Source organism: Stegostoma tigrinum, chromosome 17 (genome assembly GCF_030684315.1).
Source record: "Stegostoma tigrinum isolate sSteTig4 chromosome 17, sSteTig4.hap1, whole genome shotgun sequence".
Taxonomy (NCBI): domain Eukaryota; kingdom Metazoa; phylum Chordata; class Chondrichthyes; order Orectolobiformes; family Stegostomatidae; genus Stegostoma; species Stegostoma tigrinum.
The window spans coordinates 57,053,254-57,071,128 of NC_081370.1; the positions used below are offsets into that span (position 1 = coordinate 57,053,254).

General features: G+C 41.6%; 1 protein-coding gene across 2 annotated transcripts in view; it reads right to left on the reverse strand.

Moving 5' to 3' along the window:
* Window positions 1-11,696: 11,696 nt before the first annotated feature.
* Window positions 11,697-17,875, reverse strand: part of LOC125459540 (transmembrane 7 superfamily member 3-like) — a 31,230-nt gene continuing 25,051 nt past the window's right edge. For both annotated transcript variants that reach the window (XM_048546094.1, XM_059652170.1), the window contains 3 exons: window positions 16,633-16,730; window positions 14,092-14,254; window positions 11,697-13,258 (listed from right to left, as the gene is read on the reverse strand). In XM_048546094.1, the coding sequence (XP_048402051.1) occupies window positions 13,086-13,258; window positions 14,092-14,254; window positions 16,633-16,730 (434 nt within the window). In that variant the 3' untranslated portion in view covers window positions 11,697-13,085. The remainder of the gene's footprint in view (window positions 13,259-14,091; window positions 14,255-16,632; window positions 16,731-17,875) is intronic.

The window sequence follows — 17,875 nt, forward strand, 5'->3', positions numbered from 1 at the left end:
TATAAAGTCATTTTAACAATGAATAACTGGAACGACAATTCTTGCTTCCTTTCGAATAAAAAATCCCAGAAGAACTGCGGATGCTATCAATTAGAACAGGGTTTTGAGGAAGGGTCACCGGACCCGAAACGTTAACTCTGTTGTTCTCCTCCACAGATGCTGCCAGATCTGCTGAGCTTTTCCAGCAACTTTTATTTTTGTTCCTTTTCAATAATGATTCGTATCCGATCAGAAAAAAAATTTACAGCTGCCATCACGCAATCCCTTATTTTAATTCCAAAAATCGGGTGAATGCCATAAATTAATTCGTATAAATTTCTAAGTTATATCCCATAAAATTTGTGATCATAAATAACATTATTTTATTTGGTTACTTGCTTTGCATATTGCATCTCACGTCTACATAAGGTCTAACCTTTATCCTACACGTCAATTTTCAAAGCTTATAATTTTTATGCATAAATGTATTTAGAGTTTATTTTTGTTAACCTCTTTCTGTCACCAAGGCTTGCAAGTAAACCAAATATATTGATTTAATCTTTCCTAATCCTCAAACATTCTTATGAGTACCCCCTCCTATGAATTGCACATCTCTGGCTGCTCATTACAGTAGGTAATTGTTTACAGCTACACTGCTCCCAGATTTGATACTTTCAATTTGTTGAAAAGAAGGCACATTCTTTCATCACCTACTCATTCTTGCTTGGGAACCTAAGACTGGGGTATTGTTCCCTAACCGTAACACAATCCATTTCTTTCTAGAACAACGTAGAGAGTTTTAACAAATACACTTGGGTTGGGGATCTTCTTATCAACAATCCCAGTGGGACAGTGACCAAATCAGAACTAGATTTAATCGAGTTTGATATCCATAATGAGCATTTAAGGTTATTTTCATTTGGCATTGCTACAGTGATTCACTGAACTTCCCCCAGCTGAGCCATGAAACAGTCCAAGATTGACACAAAGCTTTTTAGGAGCTGCCACTCAATACAAGTGATCTTGGTTAAAGAATAATTTGATTAATTTAAAATCCAAAAAGCTATATGAAATGAAATGCTGCCATTCCACCACATGATGCGCTTTTATATATAATCAGACAATTTTGACAGTGCAAAAGTTAGTAGTCAATCCTTTAGATCTGAACAATATAGTTCAAGTTGACTACTGAAGATAACTAATAGCACAATGAGATCAATTTGCTAATGTATTGTTTCAAATCTTCTACACAGGAAGTCCACTGCGATTAAGGATGACTTGTGTTTCTGAAGTCCAATGGGTTCTGAAAAAGTGCAACGCACAATGTCGAGAGTCTGCTACACGCAGGTGCCTGCAGGACTAGGCATATGAGATGATGCGAGGTTTGTGTGCTCCTTTGATATCCTGACTTTGCCTCTGTCTGCACCCAAGGAAGGCTTCCAATGGCTATGGTACCTTGCTGAATAAACCGCCACCACTTTGGTTGATGACAGCCAAAGGGTTGGCATGGATGGGTTGGACTGAGTGGCCTGTTTCTGAGCTGTACATCCCTATAACAACGACCCCAGAGTAAACAGAAGTGTTTGATCACTTCACCAATGCTTTAAAGACACACCTAAGGATAATTAGCTTCCATCCTCGGGCTCTCCCTGCTAAGACTGAATTCCTATCACAATTATTTCAGGAGTCCAATATCAGGGAGATAGAAAATGGGTCGCACAGAATAGAGCTGGTTTTGAATAATCAGCATTTGATACCAAGATTACAGTTGGGGAAATGATACTGCTGTTGTTTCCGGATTTTCTTGTTTTCTTATATCTGGATTTGGAAGAATTGGAAAATGCACCATTTCTTTCCAGAGCTTTGAAGTACCTGCAGCAGATCGTCCAATTCTCTGAGTCATTGTGTCACCTAAGGAACACTGCTATCAGCAACCGATAATCTTCGTCTGAATGAACGCATGTCTAAAGTATCTACTTCTGAAAGAAACTAGAGATGGAATTTGTTGCATCAATACATTTATTGTGTTTGTTTTAAGGTGAGAAAGTTTTAAAGGGGCACAAAGGGAGTCTTTTTTGTACAGAGAGATGGTCCCGTTTAGAAATATTTATACTGTCTATAATTATGGGTAAGGTGCCAGATGAATGGAGAGTGGCTAATGTCATGTCTTTGTTCAAGAAGGGATGTATGGAGAAGCTGAGAAACTATGGACCTATGAGCCTGAATTTGCTGGTGGGTATGTTGCTGGAAGTGATTCTGAAAGATAGGATTTTGTAGGATCCCTACAGTGTGGAAAGAGGCCCTTAGGCCCAACAAGTCCACACTGACCCTCAGAATATGACCACCCAGACTCATCACCCTGTAACCCACTTAATCTACACATCCCTGAACACTACGGGCAATTTAGCATGGCCAATCCACCAAGCCTGCGCATCTTTAGACTGTGGAAGGAAGCTGGAGCAAGTGGAGGAAACCCGTGCAGACACGGGGAGAATGTACATATTCCACACTGACAGGTGCCAGAGGGTGGAATTGAACCTGGGTCCTTGGTGCTGTGAGGCAACAGTGCTAACCACTGAGCCACTTGCCATCCCAAGCATTTGGAAAGGCAAGATGGATAGTCAGCATAGTTTTATGTGAGGGAAATCATGTCTCATAAATGTGATTGAATTTTTTGAGGAAGTAACCAAGAAGATTGATGAGGGCCAACTGGTAGACATTGTTTACTTGGACTTTAGTAAAGTCTTTGACAAGGTTCCACATGGTAGGCTAATTAGTAGAATTAGACCACGTGGGATTCAAGTCAGCTTGCCAACTGGTTACAAAATTGGCTTAACAGCAGGAGGCAAAGAGTGATGGTGGAAGTTGGTTTCGGACTGGAGGCCTATTACTCTTAGTGTTCCATAAAGAACAGTGCTGGATCCATTTTTGTTTGTTGTTAATACAAATGATTTAGATGAGAATATAGACAGGATGGTTAATAAGTTTGTGGATGACACTGAATTTGATGGCATAGTGAAGCGTAAAGAAGGTCATCTAACATTACAAAGAGATCTTGAACAATTGGGTCAATAGGCTGAGGAGTGGCAGGTGGAGTTTAATTTGGATAAATGTGAGTTATTGCATTTTGGTAAAACAGACAAGGGCAGGATTTATACAAATAAAAGTAAGGCCCTGGGTAGTCTTGTAGAATGGAGAGACCTAGGGATTCAGGTATATAATTCTTTGAAGTTTACATTGTGTCGACAGGGTGGTTACTCCTGCAAATACACCACCAACCCAACTTACTCTCCCACCCAATCTTCAGCGTATACATCAAGCTTTTCCTAGCTACAATCAGTTCTGAAGAAGGCTCACACAACCTGAATGTTGAGTCTGTTTTCTTTCCACAGATGCTGTCATTCCTGCTGAGTATCTCCAGCAATTTCTGCTTTTGTTTTATTACTGGGAAGCTTGGCTGACTTTCTGCCTCAATGATGCCAAAGCTAATTATACTGTTGCAATTATTATCCTGCTGTGATGATTAACTCAGATGAGACCAGGCATGAAAACCAAATACCTACTAAACTGCATATTCCTTTATTATGCAATGTGATACCTTTATACACTGGAATATTAAGTGGTGAATATTAAGATTTTTGCTTTCTCTGCAACGAAGGCTGACAATCTTATTAGTTTACAGAACACCATAATAAATCTGAATAACAGGTGGAGATGGTTCACTTTCAACTTTTTATTCAGTTTTAAAATTAAATTGATCATATTTTACTTAAGCAAAATATTGCAGGTGCCGGAAGTCTGAAACAAAATAAACAAATGCAGAAAATACTCAGCAGGTCTGACAGCATCTATGAAGACAGAAACAGTTTACATCGAGCCCAATAAACCTCTTCTTCAGATCTAGATTGAAGGGCTTTACATTATTGAAGAAGAGGGCGTACAGCTGGAACAAAATAGAAGGTGAGAGGAAGTTTGGGGAGCAGGGTAACTAAAGATCAATGATGTCATAAAACAAAAGGCAAAGGGAGCAGTGATGATTATAGTGAAGAAAACATATTAGTCCACTATGAATTTTAATAGTGAAAAGAAGATGAGGTCTGTCAGAAGACAAAGTTATGAAAATAATAGCGTGGCAGTTGAACACAACGATAGATTTGGAAAGCTGTTAAGTACCTAATTATAGGCATCTAAATATGATAGGAATAATTTGTTCCGAGGCTGGCTTACCAACATTAGAGAAGTTCTAGTTAACAGAAATGTGGAGGGCAAGTTCAGATGATACTGGTTTACTTTATGAACAAATGAAATAGGAGCACAAGAAGACCATTCAGCCCCTTGCACCTGCTCCAGCACGTTAAAAGCTGATCTGCTTGTGTTTCAAGTTCCACATTCTCATCGACGCTGATTCATCTGCCTAATAAGAATCTATCTACCTCCTCCTTGAAAATATTCAATCATCCTGCCTCCCCCACCTCTGAGGCAGGGAATACTGTAATCCTGTGATTCTGAACAAACTGGCTTACATTTACAGTACTTAAGATTTTAAATGAAAGTACAATAATTCTTCTTTTTTCCCATGTATTTGGTGCATTTTCCTAGTGGCAATGACAAATTCATGACGCAGAGGAGTTGAGTGATACAGCTTTGGATCAAAGAGTCAAATTCTTCAATTAGAATTTTTTTTAAGTATATCCTTTATTAAGGTAACTTCAGCTTCATGGTTTACAGCCACCATGTATCATCTCATTTACAGGATGTAACTCAATCTTTGTTATTTCCCCAAAACAAAAATCTGGAAATGAAAATTTTTGTTAAACCTCTATGAAACGGAAGACTGAAAGCAGCCAAACTCGTCCTCACCCTCAACAATAGCCGAACCCGTCCTCACCCTCAACAACTTCTCTTTTAGTCCCTCCCACTTCCTACAGACAAAGCGGGTGGCCGTGGGTACCCACATGGGCCAAAGCTATGCCTGCCTCCTTGTAGGTTACGTGGAACAATCCCTCTTCTGTACCTACACTTGCCCTAAACCCCACCTCTTCCTTCGTTACATTGAAGACTGCATCGGCTCCGCCTCGTGCTCCCACGAGGAGCTCGAACAGTTCATCCATTTCACTAACACCTTCCACCCCAACCTTAAGTTCACCTGGACCATCTCTGACACCTCCCTCTCCTTCCTGGACCTCTCTGTCTCCATCTCTGGCATCCACCTGGAAACCAATATCCATTTCAAACCTACTGACTCCCACAACTACCTAGAATACACCTCCTCTCACCCACCTTCCTGCAAAAAGGCCATTCCCGATTCCCAATTCCTTTGCCTCCGCGGCATCTGCTCCCGATATGAAGCATCCACTCCTGGACATCCCAGATGTTCTCTTTTTTCAAGGACCACAATTTCCCCTCCACAGTGGTCGAAAATGCCCTTGACCGTGTCTGCTGCATTTCCCACAACTCATCCCTCACACCCCCTCCCCTCAATAACAACCAAAACAGAATCCCCCTCATCCTCACGTACCACCCCACCAACCTCCGGATCCAAGGCATCATCCTCCGACTTTTCCGCCATCTGCAATCTGACCCCACTATCAAAGACATTTTTCCCTCCCCAACCTTATCAGCTTTCCAGAGGGACCACCCTCTCCATGACTCCCTTGTCTGCTCCACACTCCCCTCCAGCCCCACCACCCCCAGCACTTTCCCCTGCAACCACAGGAAGTGCTACACCTGCGCCTAAACCTCCCCTCTCACCCCCATCCCAGGCCCGAAGAAGATTTTCCACATCAAACAGATGTTCACCTGCACATCTGCTAATTGGTATACTGTATCCACTGTTCCCATTGTGGCCTCCTCTACATTGGGGAAACCAAGCGGAGGCTTGAGGACCGCTTTGCGGAGCACCTATGCTCACTTTGCAGCAAAAATCTACACCTCCCAGTCGCGAATCAATTCAACTGCCCCTCCCATTCTGAGGATGACATGTCCTTCCTAGGCCTCCTGCATTGACACAATGATGCCACCTGAAAGCTGCAGGAACAGTAGGTCATATTCCGCTTGGGAATCCTGCACCTAAGGGTCTCAACGTGGACTTCACAAGCTTCAAAATCTCCCCTCCCCCACCACACCTCAAAACTAGCCTAGCTAGTCCTTGCCTCCCTAACCATTCCTCCCATCTCAAGCCCAAACCCCAACTCTGACCCACCAACCTCATCCCGCCTCCTTGAGCTGCCCATCCTCCCTGGACTGACCTATTGCTTCCCTAACTCCCCACCTACATTCACCCTCACTGGCTCCAACCCCATCTCTTTGACCTGTTTATCTTCTCTCCACCCATCTGCTCCTTCATCCATCTTCCATCTGCCTCCCCCGCTCCCTATTTATTTCAGAATCCCTGCCCCCTCCCCCATTTCTGAAGAAGGGTCTCGACCCGAAACGTCAGCTTTCCTGCTCCTCTGATTCTGCTTGGCCTGCTGTGTTCATCCAGCTCTATACCATGTTAACACTGAAAGCATCACGGTGGCTCAGTGGTTAGCAGTGCCAGGGACCAGGGCTCGATTCCACCCTCGGGCAACTGTCTGTGTGGAGTTTGCACATTCTCCCTGTGTCTATGCAGGTTTTCTTTACTAGCTTCATCCCCACCTCCTTGACCTTTCCCACCTATTCACTCCACTATCTACTTATCACCACTCCCCTCTCTCAATTTACTTCAGAGCACCCTTCCTCTAATTCATTTCTGAATAAGGGTCAGCTTTCCTGCTCCTCTGATGCTGCCTGGCCTGCTCCAGCTCCACACCTTGTTATCAAAGACTAATGTAGGTGCATTAAAGGCAGAAATGTGAGCTTTTGCATTCGGAAATAGAGAATGCTCCCCGGAGATCTGTAGAAGCATGGTGTTCCAGAGAGCTTTTGGTAGATTTATAGATGACATCAAAAGGATACAGGCATAGCACAGGAATGTGGATCTGAAGTAGATGATTAGCCATGATATAGAATGGCAGAGCAGACTCAAAAGGGCTGAATATCATTTTCCTGCAGCTGCATTCAGGTAAAAAGAAAACAAATGAGGTATTATGCAAAAAGTTTTATTTAATATAAATACATTATTGTCTTATTTATTGTAATTAAAAAGTAAACATTGTTCTTAGATAAAAAGTATTGTAATCAGTGGATAAGAGTCCAGCTGAAATATTTTCAAAATGGCACTGATAATACAGAGTACAAAGGCTTCTGAGGAAGACTGCGATACATTGGAACAGCAGGCAGTTATTAGATGGATAGAGAATTGACTGTACTCAGACACATACTAGCAGCTCTGATTAGACACCAGAAACAAGAGAACATTGATAGGCAGTAATGTTACAAATTTAGACGTGGGCATCAATGGAGTGATTTTCAAGATAGAGGATGACAAAGTCAGGCATAAGAATTCCAAATGAAACATTTCGCTTGACCTATACATGAAAATTGGGGTTAATATCTGGAAAATGTCATAATATGGACAGAAGCAGCATAATACAATTAGAAAGGAGCAGTTTAAAGCACATGTATACAAAGGTTGATGAGCAATAAAAAAATGAGTTTATTATTACTAAATTATGAATCAATGCATATCCATAATCAGTTGTAGCAAGCCTCCTTTTTTAAAAAAACAAGATTGGAGTGGTATCGTGGCTCGGTAGTTAGCACTACTACCTCATTGTACCTGATCGTACCTCAGGTACGATCCCACCCTTGGCCAATTGCCTGTGTGGAGTTTGTACATTTGTATATTCTCCCGTGTCTGCGTGGGTTTCCTGCCACAGTCCAAATGTGCGCAAATTATGTGGATTGGCCAAACTAAACAGCCCACAGTGTCCAGGGATGTGCAGGTTAAGTGCATTAGCCATGGAAATACATGGTAACAGGGACAGGGTAGGCTGTGGGTCTGGGTAGAATGCTCTTCAGAGGGCTAGCGTAGACTCAATGGGCTGAAATGCCTGCTTCCACACAGTGGGGATTCTATGCCTAAACAATAAGAAAATATAATTAATTTCCTTGAACTGATTCAGAGAGCACCAAAGAAGACTGAGAACAGAGCTGGGCACAAAGCAATGCAGATGATAGTTATTGAAGAGAGGCCATGGAGAACCTACAGGTTCAGAGTCAACATGTGTAAAGACAAATGGGGGAAACACGATAGTACACAGAAGCGGGAATAAACGAGCAGGTTTGCTTTTGAAAGAAGATTTATTAAAACTAGTAAACTATGCTAAATATTAACAAGATTTCCATGGGGGTAAGGTTTATTAATAAACATTAATATATTAGTTAAGGCTTATTAGCAAGGGAAATAGATCCAGATCTTTTAAAAGAGGGTTAAAGGAACTTAAAGAGAAAACAGACCCAGATATCAGAAGAATGTGAATGGGAGTGAGAGAGAGAGGCAATGATTGAGAGAGTGAAAGGGAGCGAGTACCTCAGAGATATCTTTGGGAAGCTATGACTTGATTGGTTGGTGAGAAACTGCTGTAAGGGAGTGTCTGTCATAGCAGAAAAATTGAAATACTAAAAAAAAGGCTGCTGTTGAATATTATAAGTAGAAGCAAGAAGGGAGTAAAGCTAAGGCAAAGCAAAATGAAGTAACTGTAAGTTAAGGCATAGTGGAGTAGTTCAGCAGTGTGGAATTTCCACCCCACAGTATATGGGAATTCTAACCATGGTCTAGACGTGGACAGAAAATATAACCAGTTGCAGAAAAAAAAAGAGGTCCAGTCTCAGAAAGCGAGCAACTGCTGGAGAAGTTGTGGCACATCTGTGAGACTAGAAAGCATGTGGGAAATATATTTAGGGGGGTGGTCAGACTGCAGTTTAAGGTAATATCAAGAAAGAAAAGGTGGCTGTCAGTAAATACATACTGGGAGGGGATAGGTCAGTCCATGGACAGACAGGTCAGGGGGTGTGATGAGGTTAGTGGGTAGGGGATGCGGGTGGGCCTTGAGGTGGGAGGAATGGTTCGGGAGGCAGGGACTAGCTGGGCTGGTTTTGGCATGTGGTCAGGGGAGGGGAGATTTTGAAGCTTGTGAAGTCCACGTCGATACCCTTGGGCTGCAGGGTTTCCGAGCAAGCCCCACCCCCATCCCCTACCCACTAACCTCATCCCACCCCCTGACCTGACCTATCCCCTCCTTAACTCCCCACCTGCATTCACCTTCACTGGCTCTAACCATGTCTCTTTGACCTGTCACTTCTCACCCTATCTTCTCCTTTATCTATCTTCTATTCGCCTCCCCCATCTCCCTATTTATTTCAGAAGCCCCTTCCCCTCCACCATTTCTGAAGTAGGGTCCCAACCCGAAACGTCAAGCTTTCCGGCTCCTTGGCCTGCTGTGTTCGTCCAGCTTCACACTGTGCTATCTCAAATTTGCCAGCATTGGCAGTTCCTACTATCTACTGTACGAATGGTCAGTTCATAAGTCTGATGACAGCAGGGAAGAAGCTGTTCGTATGTGCTTTCAAACTTTTGTATCCTCTGCCTGCCGGAAGAGAGTGTATAACCAGGGTGGGAGGAGTCTTTGATGATGTTAGCTGCTTTCCTAGGGCAGCAAGAAGTGTAGATGGAGTCAACAATGGGTGCAAGCCTGGTTGGGACAGTGAACTAGGCTTCATTCACAGCAGTTACCAAACCAAAGCAAAGCAAACCGTGATGCATCTGGATAGGGTGTTTGTATGGTGCATCTATATTTAAAAAAAAGATGAGTTTTTGTGGACATGTTGAGCTTCTGTAGCCTAAGGAAATAGAGGCATTGGTGTCTTTCTTGACTATAGGGTCAACATAGATGGACCAGGACAGGTTGTTGGTGATATTTCCTCCTAGGAACTTGAAGCTCTCGATCACCTGCACCTCAGCAGCATTAACAGACAGGGGCATGTCCTCCATTCCACATTCTGAAGTCAATGACCAAATTCTTCATTTTACTGACTTAGAGGGTGAGATTGTTGCCTTTACACCACAAACTAAGCTCTCTGTCACTTTCCTGTATTCGGTCTCATTATTTGAGATCCAACCCACTACAGTGGGTGTCATCAACAATTTTGTAAATGGAGTTAGAGTTAACTTTAGCCAGTCAAGAGTATATAAGGAGCATGGTAAATGGGATTGTACACTGTCTTGCAGGGCACTGGTGTTGAGGATTATCATGGAGGTGTTGTTGCCTAGAGACAGAATTGTGGAATCAGACTTCACCTTCTAATTTTCATTTCAATCGACAAGGGCAGCAGATGCGAGGTAACACAACTTGGAGTCGAGCATGCAAGACACTCACCAGCCTGGCTTAAATATAATCGCCATTCCTTCCAGTGTCAAAATCCTGGAAATTTCTCCCCAGCAGCACTGTGGGTCTACCTACAGCAATCAGGACTGCAGCAGTTCGGGAAGGCAGCTCACTACCGCCTGCTGATGGGAACCATGGATGGGCAATAAATGTTGGTCTGCCAGCAATATCTATCAAAATTTTAAAGGCAGAGAAACTGAACAATAATGTACTTATTCTTTACAGAGAAAGATATGAAAAAAAACCTCATACTTTAGAACCAAAAGGATCAATTAGTAAATAAAAAAGTAGTATTGATAAAATTAATAGGAATGATCGGCAAGTCCCTTAGACCCAATTCTCTATGGAAAGTGATGAAAGATGATCACAGACAGTGGATGCATTGCTGATCATCATCTGAAAATTGTCTAGATTCCAAAATGTTTTCTGCAGACTGTAAGGTGATAAATATATTTCCACAATCTAAGGAAGAATATACTTAGAGAACAACAAAGTCAGTTGGCCTAATATCAGGAGACCTCCAAGACATACAGGATTCACCAGAATACAGGATAGGCCATACAGGACTGAAATGTACAGGGTTCTTCATTAAATTTATTCACAGGATGAGGGCATCACAGTCTAGGCCAGCATTTATTGCCATCACTAAGCCCAGAGGGTTAGTTCAGAGTCAGAGTCAGAGTCAATCATATTACTGTGGGTCTGGAGTCACATGTAGGCCAGACTAGGTAAGGATGGCAGTCTCCTTCCCTAAAAGGACTTTAGTTAATGGTCAGGAAGAGTTTGAGATAGTGCAGACGACTGATGTTTAACTGGAGCAACAATCTATACCTGAACAGCACAGCAAATTCAGGAGCCGAATGACCTAGTCCTGCTCCTATTTTCAGGATGGTTAGGCTATTTGGTTGGCAGGAAGTAAGTTCAATAAATTACAAAAGCAGAGTTATACAGATTAGATACTACAAACCATTCTGTTTTGTAGAGAGTAATCTAATAAATAGGATAGAGTTAAACAAACGTAGGTAAGTTAAAAGCTAGAGAGTGATGGAAGCCACAAAGCTGGTTATTATTTGGTGGGACATGGAGTGAGAATGTTGCTAGGCTTGCTGTTCTGAATTGGATTATGTATTTTCTCTACTCTGCTGAGCTGCTTGGAGGTGTGAATAAAAGATAAGAGCTGCTAGGGGAGAGAAAATAGTGAAAAGGAACGAATGAATGCAAAATAATAAAAAGAGAGTGACTGACACCATGCATCAAAAAACACCATTTTCTCCCTGGCACGCACTGGCCCAAGGTACAGTAACAGTAATATACATAAAATTTAGGGAATTTTAAAATGGAGTAATTAAGTTATAAACATAAGCATTTAATACAAGTAGAAACTTTAAGATTTTATTTAAAGTGCACGTGATTTGGAAACTCAAATACTTCTCATATTTTTAGACTAAATACAGTTCCACACAGAACATAAATAGAAACATACTTGCAGTGATGGTTAACATTATGAGTCAAATGATTTTTCTGAAAATGTTTTGTTCCAAAACATTAGTTGATTTGAGTCAAATATTTCCCTCTTCATACATCTTATCAGACCTTCTGAGGTTTCCCAAAACACTTGGGTTTCAAGATTCCAGTCTAGATGAGGGGTCACAGTGTTTAGCTTGGGTGTTGCGGGGGGGCGTTAGGGGTTTCAGTTAGCTCAGTACTTGGGCATTAAAACAAGTTTCAATTCCCCCAACTTTCCCTGGGTAACTAATCAATTTGGATATCCAACTGTGGTTCAGAGTTGGTGAACTTTTCTGCAGAGTCCTGACCCAACTCCACACTATGCTACTGTAATGACCATTGCCCCATCAGAAGTTTGTGCCATTGAAACTAAATACAATGTGGATTATATGTTAGATTAAACCCTTATCTTTCACTGTAGCAATGGAGTATACATTCTGTCTAGACTGAAAGATTGGACAGAAATGATTGGTGCCTACATGTTCTAAGCATTGATTAAACTGATCTGGCAATCAGACAAAAGGTTCATTCAATAGCAGCTTTGCAGACTAGCAAGATGGAAAGCATGAACAATATCCCTGGCTATGATCCAAAGGCAATGAACCTATCAATCCCTTCATTATCATCCTAATCATGATCCTTAAATCAGCACCAGGCAGAGACTGAACCTGTAGAGCAGAGTCAACTACTCTACTCGCTACACCTGCTCATTCATTGCAGATCCAGAAGTGAAAGTGACTTTGTAAATACCCATATGAAAGGCAAGCCATTTAATTAAAAAATATTTTTGACCGCATTTTTGCAGGTGTTTAGAAACGTGAATCAGAAAAATTAAATTCAAAAGAAACAGTATTTGACAATTGACATTTCACATACAAATATACAAGGTATCACAAAAGAGAATGAAATTGTACAGTTCAGAGGTAAAGGGCAAAAAAAGTGATAGAAATACAATTAAAAGAGTAGCATTACCCCAAAATGTAAAGTAGGTGCTACCAAATACACACAACACATTTATTTCAAGCCTGCAGTTAGTAATAATAAACAAATGGTTCTCTCTTTTCTTCCAAATAAAGTGGCAAATATTCAATTCAAATGAGTTCAAAAATTAATACATTTCAGGATCCTCCAAAACCAATTCAATGGATATCCCAATTTAAAACCTGAAACACCCACAGACAATGCAATTCTACATTTGGAAGACAGTTGATGTAGAACTCCATAATGTCAACGTGGGCCAAACAATATAGAAATGAGTAAATTAACACGCTACAGTAAAATGCTGTAGAGTCATATTTCAGGCTGCCTTAACAAAGGTGTTCGTTCTCCAAAGGCAGCAGATCTCCTCCTCTTCCAGTTATCATATGGACAGGGTGGAAAAGGTAATCTATTTCTTTCCAAAATCAACTGCAATGTCGTACCACTTACAAACAGCACTATCCATAAAGCAGTCAGAATGTAATCTGGGAGAAGAAAGAATTAAAAAACTTTAAGTTATACTCCGTGAGGACCTTGAAATTTCATTAGATGTTCCTTTCTAAGGAAAGTTTTTCCTTATGCACTTATACCATGACTGCCCATGTGGAGTTTGCACGGCCTCCCTATGGCTGGATGGGTTTCTACCCACAGTCCAAAGAAGGGCAGATTAGATGGATTGGCCATAGTGTCCAGGGAATGGGTTGGGAGGTGGTTCTGGGTGGGATGCTCTTTGGATGGGTAGTATGGATTCGATGGGCTGAATGATCTGATTTCACACTATAAAGATTCTATGATTATCCCACTGGTATTTATATATATGCACTGCGGCTATCCCTACTTAGTGAAGTTGCATTGTAGAGAAGAAAAACATTGGAACCCTAGTGTGTTCAAATACCACTGACTGCATTAGGCAAAAGATTCAACACGCAACACTCGGGGACTCTTTGGGCTCTTTACAGCAGGTCGGGTTCTCTTACAACCATTCCACACTTTTAAAACCTCAATTCTCAGTCTGTAAAAATTACTTGTGTCTCACTGTCCAAATACCTTATGATCTGCATGTCCTTGAATGTTGTGATCCGCCTATGCTACATGCAGAACAAACTATTTCATTCTACTGGGGTACATGAGACTACCGCAAATCAAATTAAATCACCAATTACTTTCTCATGAGAGGAAGTGGACTTCAAACAGTGATGTAATTCAGCAATCCCATGTAAAAAAAAGTGGTGATAAATTTTAAATCAGAACCTCCCTAAACAAAACTACAAACAGTTTTCATTAACCTCAAGAGGAATCTTTTACTCAAAATACCCACCAGTACGCTGGAAAGGAGCATCGCTCTCCACTTTTGCAAACTCTGGGTATATTGCCCTTTTAATAATATTGAGAATTATGAATGTCAAGCTGGTGTAGACATATACCCCAACCGTAATAATTACAGCATAAGATCCAACCAGTGCACAAGTGATGATGTTCAACTGTTTTAAAAAAAACACAAAACATTAACAGCAATGAACTTAATACTTGATTCAGCAAAATACAGCCCCACTTCACAGCATTATTACTGAAGTCATTACACATGCACGTAGTAACAATGTATAAATTTGAGTGGCAGAAACTCCAACTCAGAGTTCCATTAAATCTTCTACTACACGAATTGGTGATAGCGTCAGATGAGGGTGTCACTGGCTAGGCAGCCTTTATTGCCCATCCCTCACTTCCCAGACGGCAATTAAGAGTCAACCACATTGCTGTAGGTGTAGGTCAAACCAGGTAAGGATGGCAGTTTCCTTCCCTAACGGGCATTAGTGAAGCAAGTGGGTTTTTCCCAACCATTGACAATGGTCATCATTAGACTCTGAATTCCAGGATTTGTTTTGAGGCTGCAGACATGCTCGCTGAGCTGATGTGTTTGACGTTTCTGGTCACCCTGCTCAGTAACATCGTCAGTGTGCCTCTGGTGAAGCATTTGTGTTCTGCTCCATTTGTTACTTATATGCGTCTGTTTGTTGAGTTGGCTGGTACCACTTTGGGCTTGGTTTCTCTGTGGTTTGTACATAAGGTTTAATTCAGAGAAACAGAGCCCAAAGTGGTAACAAACACCTTTTGGGCTCTGTTTCTCTGAATTAAACCTTATGTACAAACCACAGAGAAACCAAGCCCAAAGTGGCACCAGCCAACTCAACAAACTGACGCATATAAATTACATGCGGATCAGAATACCAATACCAACGCACTGATGACGTTATCTAGCTGGGTGACGAAACGCTTGCAACCAAACCCAACCGCTCAGCGAACAAGTCTACATCTCTACCACAACCAGGAGCTACAAATCTTCTTGAAAACTCCAGATTTTAAAAAAAATTGAATTCAAATTTCACCATCCACCATGGACAGGATTTGAACCCGAGTCCCCAGGCTATTACCACGTTCTGTGGATTAAACAGTCCAGTGATAACACCATTAGGCCATCGCCTTCCCTTAAAATTAGGCCCATTGAAGCCCAAAGTAACTACCTTCAAACCAACACCAAAAAAGTGTGTTTGGATTTATACTAATGTCTGTAACATGCCTGATCTCCAGCGAGAGGGAGCATTGATGTGTCTCTAATTTGTAGAGAAGTTTAGGGGAGGTGGTGTCCCATGGCAATGTAATTGGGCCAGTAAACTAGAACCGAGGATTAATGTTCTGAGAAAGGGAGGTCAAATCACATGGTGGTAGATGGTAAGATTCAAATTAAATAAATGAAAAACCTGAAATTATCGAGAACATCTTTCTTGAATAAAAATGAAAAACCTGAAATAAAATAAAACCTGATTGTTGTCATAAGCCTGTTTCACTACGGCCTTCAGGGACGGAATTCTGACCGTATCTGGTCTGACCTGCAAATGACCCCAGACCCACGGCAATGTAGTTGACTCTTGATTTCAGGGACAGGCAATAAATACTGGTCTCGACAGTGATGCCCACATCCCGTGAATAAATACAATAAGTTGGAAGACTATACCGATGCAAAGTGGTGGGTCGATGGGTCTCATCGAGTGGGTCACTTCAGAAATGCAGCCCATTCCCTTTCGCCTCCCTCCAGTTATAAAACTTTGCACCTGAAACACGAGCTGGTAATGCTGATAGACACTCGGGACTTTAGTGAACAACAGGACCTGCCCCCACACATTTCCTCAACCAATGAGACTTGAGGATTGAGAAAGGAACAGGATAAATGGTGTATTAGAGTCAAATCAGGTGCAGCTAAAGAAATAATGGGAGTGAGTGAATGGACTAGGAAAATCTTTAAACGTTTGTTTAAAAAGGTCCTCTAACAATTTACTTTTCATGGGAAAAAGGCTCTACTGGCTGAAATTGATTACGATCTGCGCAGCAAGTTCAGGTGCCATTGCAGGATCAACTTCTTTACTAAAACATTGCACTATTAATTGGTCTAAACTTTTGCAGGAACTTGAAAGGACATTAATCTCCCAATACAGCATCCAGTGTAAAATTATACAATGATAAAGATAAATGCCAGTAAATGCAGTATTACTCTAGCCCAGAATTTGATTTTTAGTTGAACGTATGTTGAATAGGAGACTAGTTAAACCCTCCCTTTCGCAGCGTTTGTATAAAACAACCAGACACAGACAGATGGGGCACATTTTAAGATCTCGAAGACGCTAGCTCATTGAATTGAAATGGAATGAGGATATATGCAGGTCAGACTGAGCAAGGTGAAAAGCCAGATCAAAGGGCATCATTTGAAATTGTTACTCTAAATACTTTTTCGAAATAAAGGGCTGTTTTTCACAGTTGAGAAAGCTTATGACTGAACTGGGAAAGCAAAGTAAATACAGGTACTCACTGTCCTTGGAAGCAGAATCAAAACCATTGGCACCAACAGCATCACGCAGGCAAAAATAATCCAGAAGTTGATGTCGTTGCGAAATACAGTAAAGTTTGCTTTTTGAAAAGAACAAGTAAAAGTAATCCTCGTCAATGACAAAGTCAACATGGACACAAACCTTTAACACAAAAGCATGCGTATGGCTGACACCACATACATTTGGTCAGCAAGTAAACAAGGATGTTTTTGGTCACATTGTCTTCAATTGCATAGTTTGGCAAAAAAAAACCCTTAAAATGTAGACACAGATGCTGGCTGACCTGTAGTATCAAACAAAAAGGACAACTTCTGCAGGAAAACAACCTAATGCACAACTGCTGTAACGTTATGCCAAGGCTAACAGTGAGGCTGTCTAGCACTCTTATTTCAGAATAAATTAGATAGCAACTCCCATAGTATGCTCAACAGCCTGTGATCAGATTGTGCTGAGGACAAAATGCAATTAAAACGTGCATCACTTCTAAATGTGGGATCACAGAATTTCTCTTTGCAGATGCTGTTTGATTTGGTTGGACAGCTGGTTTGCAATACAGTGATGCCAGCAGAGTGGATTCAATTCTTTCTCAACAGTCTCTTGCCTGAGGTACGGCAACTCTCAGGTTAAACCACTACGTCACCCTGACATGGGGCGGCATGGTGGCTGAGGTTAGCACTGCTATGTCATAGTGCTAGGAACCCAGGTTCAATTCCAACCTCAGTCAGAGTAGAGTGCGTGTGTTCTCCCTATGACTGCATGGATTTCTGTTCAGTGCTCTGGTTTCTTCCCAAAGTCCAGAGATGTGCATGTTTGGTCAATTGGCCATAGTAAAATTATCCTGTAGCACCTAAGACATACAGGCTAGGTAGATTAGCTATAGTAAGCTTAGGGTTACGGAGAGGATGTGAGGCGGTACTTCTGGGTGGGATGCTCTTTGGAGAGTCAACGCACACTCAATGGCTTGAATGGCCTCTTTACATAGCGTAGGGATTCCACAATTGCATCGTCTGCCACCTCATTCCTCTTCACTAACCCAAGATCGTTATACAAGCAATCAAAAGTTATGGGGGGGGGGGGGGGGGGGGGAGGAGGTGGGGATATGAAACTCTATCTGCAATGATCTTACTGAGTGACGTGGGGGCTGGGTAGTAGACTTCTATTCCTACTTTCCAAGACCATAATCATATTCCCACCTACTTCAGAGCCATACTTATTTACCAAACC